The sequence below is a fragment of the Herpailurus yagouaroundi genome, unplaced genomic scaffold (assembly GCF_014898765.1).
Source record: "Herpailurus yagouaroundi ecotype Mexico unplaced genomic scaffold, PumYag 182, whole genome shotgun sequence".
In the NCBI taxonomy this organism is placed as follows: Eukaryota; Metazoa; Chordata; class Mammalia; order Carnivora; family Felidae; genus Herpailurus; species Herpailurus yagouaroundi.
Genome location: NW_024412413.1, coordinates 9,931,840 through 9,942,733, shown reverse-complemented (window position 1 = coordinate 9,942,733; position 10,894 = coordinate 9,931,840). Strand labels below are relative to the sequence as shown.

Below are 10,894 nucleotides of genomic sequence, written 5' to 3'. Positions count from 1 at the left end.
GTGGATTGTTTTAAAGGGCCAACAAACGGGGCGCCTGGGTGGCTCAGTCGGTTGAGCGTCCGACTTCGGCTCCGGTCACGATCTCGCGGTCCGTGAGTTCGAGCCCCGCGTCGGGCTCTGTGCTGACAGCTCGGAGCCTGGAGCTTGTTTCAGATTCTGTGTCTCCCTCTCTCTCTGCCCCTCCCCCGCTCATGCTCTGTCTCTCTCTGTCTCAAAAATAAATAAGAGCATTAAAAAAAAAAATAAAGGGCCAACAAATAACTGCTTCAGCTCTTCAAAGTCTTATTTTCCAGAAACAGAGCCTGTCCTTCGTGTTAAGTGGAAACCGATGCCCAGTTTTGGGGTGAACTGGGTAGTGACATTTGGCTTTCGCCCTGTGACCTCACCTGAAATAACTGTAGTAACTTCTGCACAACTTGTTAGGTGAGGACATCCAGTGTAATGGTAGAGCTGCAAAGAGCACAGCAAGATGATTTAGGGAAATAGAACATATGTAGTTTGGTGTAGTGACAGCTGGGAGAGAGAAATGTTCATAATATTTGAAGGTTGTGTGCAGTACATTTACCGAAAGAAACTGAACTGAGCGTGGTAATGACAGATCCTTGAAATGAGGATAAAAAATCATGTTTGGATAGGATACTGATGATTGTATGCAACTTAAAAAAATTTTTTTTAAGCCCAAAACGCAGGATAGTTAAAAAGTATCCTTGAAGACATTTCTACTCAAATCAGGACAAAAAAAAAAAAAAAAAAAAAAGTAGCCTTTCATATCACCTAAAAATTTTGAATATGATGACAGTGGTATTTCAAATCAGTGGGGAAATGTTGAATTCAGTGAATGGTGTTGGAACAGCTAGGTAGCCATCTGGAAGAAAAATAAAATTGGAACCAAACTTCACACCTTATACCAAGATAAATGCCAGATGGATCAAGAAATTAAATCTGAATATAATAATAAAAGTGTTAGAAGAAAAGGAGACTTTTTTTTTTATTATCTCAGAATAAGAAAAATCTTTTAAAATATGACACAAAACCCGGAAGCCACAAAAGACTTATAAAAACGACCACATTAAAAAAACAAAACCAGAAAAACTTGGGTTCCAAAATGCTACTTTCCTATTTTAGATGCAGAGTCCTGCAAGCCAGGGCTTGTGTGTCAATTAGTAATTGTGACAAAAAGCTTTCCCAGTGTCTCAAATCCTTCAGTGAGTCCACAAGTTCTTTACAGAATTTTTAAAATTTGTGTCATTTTTATGGTATTCTAAAAACAACAACAACCACCACCAGGCAGTGGGAGTACCTGAATTTGAAACCGTTACACTTTAGTGCCCCTCTGTGGACAACTGCCTTATAATCAGAAAAAGGCACATGATCCCACCGTCTGCAGTTGGGTTTCCTCGAACTGGTGCCTGCGGATGTGTGTTCTGGGAGTTTCAAGAGCTCAAATATGAGAAGTGCTTTGGTAGAGAACTAAAGAATGAAAGACCATCACACGCACACAAAAAGAACTTCACTGGGCGCGTCTCCCCTTAAACATAGTTCATCCAAAAGATGTTTACTGAATCCCTACTGCTTGTCAGACACTGGGAGGTGTTGAGTACCAGGGTTTATTTTTTTATTTTTTATTTTTTAAATTTTTTTTAATGTTTATTTATTTTTGAGACAGAGAGAGACAGAGCATGAATGGGGGAGGGGCAGAGAGAGAGGGAGACTAAGAATCTGAAACAGGCTCCAGGCTCCGAGCAGTCAGCCCAGAGCCCGACGCGGGGCTCGAACTCACGGACCGTGAGATCGTGACCTGAGCCGAAGTCGGACGCTCAACCGACTGAGCCACCCAGGCGCCCCGAGTACCAGGGTTTAAAGAACAAACGAGATACAAACCCTAATGGGGGTCTAGATTGGTAAGTTTCTAGGCAATTACAGTGAAACACACACACACCCCCAGTCATTTGGGGGCTTTCTCATTTATTTAGATTTATTTCCACATTTGAACACCTTCCAACTTCAGCACACAGCTCCCCAGAGAGGCATGCTCCTGACAGTTTATTCAACCAACATTTATTAAACACTGCATGATCCCAGCTCTCTGCTGGAGAAGGAGATGAAGACAGGTCTGGACAGGTCTCTGCCCTTTAGGGGCCCTGAGTCTAGTAGGGGGAGACAGATACCGAAACAGGTAATCACACACAGGGCAAGGTAAGAGATCAGACGTGCAGTCGGGTAACAAGGAAACCTCTCCCTGCGGGATCCTCACAGAGGTAGTGACCGAACTTTGGGGCTGGGAGGATGGGTGAGGGTTTGCTGGCCGGGAGGGGTGGGAAAGGCAGAGGCAACTCAGAGGCTCTTTTAGGGAATTGCAAGTGGTTTTGCTGGAGTGGAAGGTGCTAGGGAGAAAGCAGCTCTCAGAAGCAAAGGAGAGAAGCTCAAGGTAACATTTGATGACAGCCCACACTCATAGCACTTACTCCTTTCCACAGATTAATGCAACCACTCGTCACAAAGATACCATGAGGTAGGGACTATTATTACCCCTATTTACAAATGAGGACACTGAGGCATCACAAGGTTCAATAACTTGCTCAAGGCTCACAGTCTGGCTCCCGTGTCCATGTTCTTAACCAATCCACTAAACCAGTATATGGCAGACCCTGTATATTCACATGTGATTTTTTTTTTTTTTTTCATTTATAGGAGCCTGGTTTAAGCACACATAGGAGTGGCAACTGAGCCAGGCTTAACATAGTACAGCTCAGCCATTTACTAGCTGTGTAGTCTTGGGGACATTAACGTCTGTGCCTCAATTTTCTCATCTGAAAACCAATAATGATAATAGTACTGAGTTGTTGTGAGAATTAAATCGATACACTTGAAGTATTTGGGCTGCCGTGTGAAGAATGGATTGAAGGGGGCAAGAGAGAGAGGGCAAGGAGAATGAGTACCTAGGAGAAGACTGTATAAGTCAAAGCCGGGGGCGACTTCATCCAAGAAAGGCCTCTTGAAAATGGGGAAAGTTGTGCCTCATGCACAGGGCTATAGTGAGAAGGCAATAAAATAATGTGTGAAAACATGCTTAAAAGTGTTTAGTTCAGGGACACCTGGCTGGTTCAGTTGGTAGAGTGTGAGACTCTTGATCAGGGGGTTGTGAGTTGGAGCCCCACGTTAGGTGTAGAGATTACTTAAAAATAAAATCTCAGGGGCACCTGGGTGGCTCAGTCGGTTAAGTGTCTGACTTCAGCTCAGGTCACGATCTCGCGGTCAGTGAGTTCGAGCCCCGCGTCGGGCTCTGGGCTGATGGCTCGGAGCCTGGAGCCTGCTTCGGGTTCTGTGTCTCCCTCTCTCTGCCCCTCCCCTGTTCATGCTCTGTCTCTCTCTGTCTCAAAAATAAATAAACGTTAAAAAAATAAAATAAAATAAAATAAAATAAAATAAAATAAATAAAATAAAATCTCAAATTATTTAGTTCATAGCAAATACCTTTAATTGTTTTATTATGGATAATTTTTAATATATACAAAGGTAAAATAATACATTTCCATCACCCAGATTCAACAAGTTTTAACACACGGCCAATCTTTTTTTTTTTTTTTTTTTTAATGTTTATTTATTTTTGAGAGAGAGAGAGAGAGCAGGGGAGGGAGAGGGAGAGGGAGACACAGAATCCAAATCAGGCTCCAGGCTCTGAGCTGTCAGCACAGAGTCCGAGGCTGGGGTTGAACCCATGAACCACAGGATCATGACCTGAGCCAAAGTCGGACACTCAACTGACTGGGCCACCCAGACGCCCATAGATTTCTTAAGTCACACGGCCAATCTTATTTCACTTATAACTCTATCTACTTACTCCCTCTCATATTATTATTTTTTGTAATCTCTATTTATTTTTGAGAGAGAGAGAAGGAGAGGGGCAGAGAAGGAAGGGGACAGGATCCCAAGCGGGCCCCATGCTGACACCAGAGAGCCCAGTAAGAGGCTCAAATTCATGAACTACGAGATCATGACCTGAGCGAGCGGAAGTTGGGCGTTTAGCCGACTGAGCCAACCAGGTGCCACAATCCCTCTATTATCTTGAAGCAAATTTCATACATCATATAATTTCATCTGAAATATTTCACTATGTATCTCTAAAAGATAAGGACTCTTTTCAAACAGAACCATAATACCATTAGCACACCTAAAAAATAAGCACTTTTAATATCAAATATATAGGCAGCATTCAAATATTCAATTATCTCATCAGTGCCGTATATTGTCTGTTTCAACTGAGATAAGAAAATGTCTACGTGTGGCAACCGACTGATGCCTTTGGATCCTTTTCTGAAAATTCTATAGGTTTCCGTCTTTTCCCTTGTGTAAAGCACTGTGACAGTGCCTGGACGGAACTGGAGGGTATTCTGCCAAGTGAAATTAGTCAGTCAGAGAAAGGCAAAAAATCGTATGACTGCACTCGTATGAGGACTTTAAGAGACAAAACAAATGAACATAAGGGAAGGGAAACAAAAATAATATAAAAACAGGGAGGGGGACCAAACAGAAGAGACTCATAAATATGGAGAACAAACTGAGGGTTCCTGGAGGGGTCGTGGGAGGGGGGAGGGGCTCCATGGGGAAGGGCACTAAGGAATCTGCTCCTGAAATCATTGTTGCACTAGATGCTAACTAATTTGGATGTAAATTTAAAAAAATAATAAATAAATTAATTAAAAAAAAAGAAAAAAGAAAAGAAAAGAAAAGAAAAGAAAGAAAGAAAAAGAAAGAAAGAAAGAGAAAGAAAACAAGTTCAGGAAAGGTCAAGCCCCACAGCTACTAGGTCTAAAGTCCTATATCTATTATGAAGCAGGACTCAAGGGCCTGCATTTTCTGGGGCCAAAGCTCGAACTCCTTCTTCCATCTCTTCACCTGGGATATTCTCCAAGGGGGTCACCTAGGATTACACTCAGGGTTCAAGTGAATATGCATATCTGTGGGAGACACCTTAGGTCCCAAGAATGCACTTACTTTCTTCTTGGTTTAGGCAAATAGCCATCTGCTTGATTTCTTTCCTTTAGGCATTGCCAGGCAGACCTCTCTAACAGATCAGGTCACTCCCTTGTGCCCTGAGGCCCAAGTGATAAAAGCCAAGCCCCTCAGCCCAGCCACAGGTCCTTCCCCACACTGGCCCCTGTCCCTCTGCGTCTCAGTTGGTGAGGGGAACAAAGGCAAGAGAAATGTAGCTTAAATTAAATCTCACAGCTTGTAGCCCACTGATAGACACCTGAAACATGCAAAATGTGACCTTACCCAAGCAGCTCATGGTTGCCTTACTTCCTTGATGTTTTATTAAACACTAAAAGTAGCCTTACCTTACCAGTAGCTAGCCCCTCAAGGTCACGAAAGCCTTGCTTCCAAGTTCCTTAAACTTTACTTTATCTTTACCCCTCCCTCCACAAACTTAAAAGTATATAATCAGCCACTCCTCACAACCCCAGGGCAGCTCTTTCTGCCCACGGGTCCTGGCATGCTTTATTAAAATCACCTTTTTGCACCAAGGATGTCTCAAGAATTCTTTCTTAGCCATTTGCTCAAGAACCCCAACATCGGTGAAGTCTTTCTCGATTTGGTTTTTTGTTTATTCCGCACAGATTTCTAGCAAAGCATTAATGTATTAGTTGGTTTATACATCCTTCCCCCTCTCCCAGATTGTGTGTCCCTTAAGGTCAAGGACTGCATCTTTATGCATCTCTGCAGGCATGGTAGAGAACAGACACCTGGAATATTTGCTCAACCTCTCCAAGCCCCAGCGTCCTCCCAGGAGAAATGGAGGTAACAATACTCACCCTGGGGGGAGCCACCAGGAGGGTAAACCAAGATAATGTCTAAGTAGGACTTAACAGAATTAAAAAAAAAAAAAAAAGTTAAAGAAAGGGTGGGGGGCACCTGGGTGACTCAGTTGGTTAAGCATCTATCCGAGTTAGGCTCAGGTCATGATCTCACGGTTTGTGAGTTCGAGCCCTGTGTCAGGCTCTGTGCTGACAGCTCGGAGACTGGAGCCTGCTTCAGATTCTGTGTCTCCCCCTCTCTCTGCCCCTCCCATGCTCATGCTCTGTCTCTCTCTATCTCTCAATTAAAAAAAAAAAAAAGTTAAAAAAAAAAGCAGGACTTAACAGAGTACTCGGCATGTCATTAAGTGCTCAAAAAATGATTCTCCTATGATTACTATTACTGTGTTATATAATAATATTATGTATTCCATAGTATCACTGCTACTAACTGAGTGGAAGATTTAGTTGGTAAAGGCATGAATGAATGAGGTGACTTCAGTTTAAATCCTGACTTTGGTCCAGAGAGAAGTGAACTTTAATATTCTTTGTCCCATGGACTGGGAATGATTAAATGTGTTGCAGTATTATTTTGTTGTTGTTGTTTCTGTTTTAGATGAAACCCAACAACATGGGCAGGCTTCAGCCAAAAGTTCTTCCAATTCTTGGATAAGGATTCATCCAGGTGTGTTAGAAGGTGAGGGGTTATGGAAACTGACTTCCTTTTTCTGAGTTGGTTTTGACTCCTTGGTGTCCTTCCTGTGGATGAATCACAAAGACACAGATTAAAAACAAACATTGAAAAACCAGTATGCTGAAGGGAAGGCAGAAGTTAAGTCCCCAGGATTACATCAACAGCCTAGAGTGAAACCACCCAGAGTGAAACTGGTCAGGAGGCTGGGAAATGAAGGTGAAATTGATAGACTATGAAGTGTCTGAATGTACTGGGGGGAGATTTAGGTGGCCAAGGAGAAATTTGGAGATAAACTGTGATAAGTACATAATGAAAAAAAAAAAAAAGGCAAGAAAACAGGCAGATTAAAAAGAGAGAAAGGCTTAGTTCCAGGGATAGCAAAAAGTTTTACAAGAAAACAAAAATACCATAGTACCCTCCATGGCTCACGGCAGTTGTGTTGATGGTATAACGCTGATTAGTGGTCCAAACCGAATCACAACAGAAACACACCGGGAGGATGAGAGACAGAAAGTGTGTGCATATGAGAGACAGCCCAGTCCTTAACCACTCCAGGTAGGAACTCAACAGACAATGCCTAACACTGAAAAATCAAAGAGCACCGTGGTATTTAGACATTAGAAGGATAACAAATACCAAAACAATCAGTTAAGAAAGTGGAAATGTGTTGCTGGAGAATGCAAAGGAGGTCCAGAGGGGTGCAATTTTTTGTAACAAGCTTTGTAGAACTAGTTATTAGTTAATTAGCATTTGCGTTATGCTTTCCATAATCAGTTAATTGAATAGGCACTTATATATTACCTTGCATCAGGCACTGTTCTCAGTGCTTTACGTATGTTAACCAATTGAATCCTCATAACCACCTTTTTTTTTTTTTAAGTTTATTTATTTTGAGAGAGACGGAGACAGCGCGAGTGGGGGAAAGGTGGACAGAGAGGGAGACAGAGAATTCCAAGTGGGGCTCCACACTGTCAGTGCAGAGCCGGACACGGGGCTCAAATTCATGAAACTGTGAGATCATGACCTAAGCCGAAACCAAGAGTTGGACACTTAACCGACTGAGCCACCCAGGCACCCCTTCTTTACTTAATTAAAAAAAAATTTTTTTTTCAACGTTTATTTATTTTTGGGACAGAGAGAGACAGAGCATGAATGGGGGAGGGGCAGAGAGAGAGGGAGACACAGAATCGGAAACAGGCTCCAGGCTCCGAGCCATCAGCCCAGAGCCCGACGCGGGGCTCGAACTCACGGACCGCGAGATCGTGACCTGGCTGAAGTCGGACGCTTAACCGACTGAGCCACCCAGGCGCCCCTTTACTTAATTTTTAAAGGATGAATATGTATTATTTTAATTCAAATAAAAACAGAAACATTTGGAAATGAGTATGAGCTTTTAAGAGGATTTATTTCCAACTTTATGGGTATAGAGAGGCCAAGTCCTAAAATGAAATCAATTTTTTGTATAAGCAATTGACTGAAGCAGAATGCTAAACACACAGTAGCTGATCAGTAATTCCTTCACCAAAAATTCACTGAATCCTTACTACGTGCCAGCCACAGGAGCAGGTACAAAAGGTTCAATGCTGAATGAGACAAGATCCTTGAATTTGTGAGACTTATAGTACAGAGAGGGAGACAGATAATTCCATCACTAGAGTAGGTCATATTCAATGGAGCAAACTTGGAAAAGCACAGAACACAAAATAGGCAGTCACTAGTGCAGTCTGGGGAGACTTTCTGGAGGTAGTGATGCCTGAGCTGGCCTTTCAGGATCAGGTAGGAGTTAGCCACATGAAAAAGTTGCTAAAGCATATTTAAGGAAGAGGAAAGAGCAATGAATACTCGTTAAAATGAATTGAGTTGGTTGCCGTCCTCTTACATTCTAAAATATCAAAATGTCAGAAATAATAGTATTCATAAGCCCCTCCTAACCTGAAACGTTCCACAGCCCAAACCAGTGGGGTGCAAACCATGCTGCTACATTCCGGTATGAGTGGCTATTTCTCTAATCAAAAGAAAAAAATAAATTGATAAAATTTTCTTCATATTGAATTTACTTCAGACTTCTCTTAAGGGTGCCTAGGTGGCTCGGTCGGTTAAGTGCCTGATTCCTGGTTTTGGCTCAGGTTATGATCTCACGGTTTCATGGGTTCAAGCCCCACATCGGACTCTGAGCTGATGGGTGGAGCCTGCTTGGGATTCTCTGTCTCTGTCTCTCTCTGTGCCTCGACCACTCGCGCTCTGTGTCTCTCAAAATAAATAAACTTTAAAAAAAGTTAAACAAAAAGAAGACTTCTCTTAAAAATAGTTAGGCCAGGGGTGCCTGGGTGGCTCAGTCAGTGAAGCATCTAACTTCGGCTCAGGTCATGATCTCATGGTTCGTGAGTTTGAGCCTCACGTCGGGCTCTGCACTGACAGTGTGGAGCCTGCCTGGGATTCTCTGTCTCTGTCTCTCTGTGTCCCTCCCCCACTTTCTCCCTCTTTCAAAATAAATAAATAAACTTAAAGATATAGGGTGTAGCTCAGGCCGCAAAGTTTGACTGCTGGTTTCAAATCATTGTACTGTCTACCAAATGCAAGAGCCTGGGCAGCAGTCTCTAAACCTCTCTGAGCCTCAGTTGCCTCCATTATAAAGCGAGGCTAATGATACCCCATCGTTTACAGGAATGCTGTGGGAACTAGAGAACACACGGATCATGCTTAGAACAGAGCAAGGACCTGACAAGCACAATGCTATTGTGTGCCATTGCTCAAGGTGATAAAACAAATGAATAAGTAAAAGTTATAATTAAGAAAAAAATTAATTAGTAATCGAGTTGTAATTTCTTAACATATTATGTGTTACTTGAAGTTACCAAAGTTTGTAGATATACTGAAGATTTAAATTTTATGCCAGACCTGTATTTTGGGTGCCGGAATTTAGAGTGGTGATATGTTTACGGGGTTCTGCAAAGAGCAGTATGACCTCTGGCTGTCCTGTCTGCAGCACATGGGAGAATCAGGGCTCTGAGCTCAGGAAAAGGCCTAGAGCAGGTCAGCATCTGATCACCTGCCAGTCCATTTGCACTTGAAACCAGCCTCTTCCCCCTCCCTAGAGCAGTAATCCTATAAAACAACAACTAGATGCTTTCTCTAAAATGGGTGTGCCCCAAACCTCCCAGTCCAGAAAGGAACAATGCACACTTGACCTTTGAACAACACAGGTTTGAAGTATGTGAGTCCACTTCTATGCAGACTTTTTTCAATAAATACACTTACAGTACTGAAGAGGTATTTTCTCTTCCTGATGATTTTTTTTTAAGCTTACTTATTTATTTTGAGAGAGAGCAAACAGGGTAGGGGCAGAGAGAGAGGGGGAGAGAGAGAATCCCAAGCAGGTTCCACGCCATCAGTGCAGAGCCTGATGTGAGGCTCAAACCCTTGAACCACGAGATCATGACCCGAGCTGAAATCAGGAGTCAGTCATTTAACCTCCTGAGGCGCCCAGGCGCCCCTCTGATTATTTTCTCAAAGCCTTTTCTTTCCTCTGGCTTATTTCATTTTAAGAATACAGTATATAATACATATATAAAATATGTATTAATTGACTGTTTATGTTATTGGGAAGGATTCCAGTCAACAGTAGGCTGTTAGTAGTTACATTTGGGGGGAGTCAAGTTACATGTAGATTTCTGACTGTGCCCCTAAACCCCGTGCTGTTCGAGGGTCAGGTGTAGTTCCTTGCACTACTTTGGGCTCAGTGAATTTTCATGTTAAAAAAGGTCTAAGAGCTCTGAGGAGAGGCATTTGACCATGATGTCCTCTGTGTATGTCAGGGAAAGCTTCCTGGAGGAGGAGACATCATCTGCATGGACTCTGCAGAAGTAGCAAGGGCTGGCTGGACAGAGGGGTCAGGGGCGGGAGGGGGAATGGCATTTCCTACAGGGGAAGAAACTTGTGCCCAGCAAGGCCCAAAGGCAGGAAGAGCTCAGCCTCCTGCCATAGCTGCGGGGACACAGTGTGGCTTGAGAGGTGACTGGGAGTGGGGGTGGGGCTACCTCGAGAAGGCCTTGTGTCTAAGACTGAATTTTAACCCTAGATCCTCAGGAGATTAAGGAGAAACTGCAGATTTTAAGCAAAGGAACAGCACGATGAGCTACGGATGTTTGAAAGGGACCCACGAGGGGCCTGGGTCTCGACTCTGGTGAGCCTCAGTGGCCTCCTTTGAAAAATAAAATTCACCCTACAGAACTGTTCCTAGACTTGAATGGGACCATGGACTATGCCTAGCACGGGGCAAAGACGGCTTCCCTCAGTTTCCCTTCCGGTATTTGTAATAGGAAGAGGGGGCATGCTCTTCTTCAGGCTATGGAAAGCCTGCCGGGGGGGGGGGGGGGGGGGGGGGGGGGGGGGGGGGGGGGGGGGG

The 10,894-nt window shown here is 43.4% G+C and overlaps 1 protein-coding gene and 1 long non-coding RNA gene across 6 annotated transcripts in view; one reads left to right on the top strand and one right to left on the bottom strand.

Annotated features, from left to right (window-relative positions):
- Positions 1–6,494, top strand: part of LOC121040345 (uncharacterized) — a 9,157-nt gene extending 2,663 nt beyond the window's left edge. Inside the window, exons 2-3 of the long non-coding RNA XR_005795241.1 lie at positions 5,725–5,799; positions 6,412–6,494. This is a non-coding gene — a long non-coding RNA (uncharacterized LOC121040345). The remainder of the gene's footprint in view (positions 1–5,724; positions 5,800–6,411) is intronic.
- Positions 6,391–10,894, bottom strand: part of FAM227A (family with sequence similarity 227 member A) — a 75,770-nt gene continuing 71,266 nt past the window's right edge. For 4 of the 5 annotated variants that reach the window (XM_040490822.1, XM_040490818.1, XM_040490820.1 and 1 more), the window contains one exon: positions 6,391–6,554. In XM_040490822.1, coding sequence (XP_040346756.1) covers positions 6,473–6,554 — 82 coding nt within the window. In that variant the 3' untranslated portion in view covers positions 6,391–6,472. Of the gene's footprint in view, positions 6,555–9,982; positions 10,014–10,894 lie in introns of those variants that run through there. The other variant, XM_040490819.1, reaches the window with a different exon arrangement.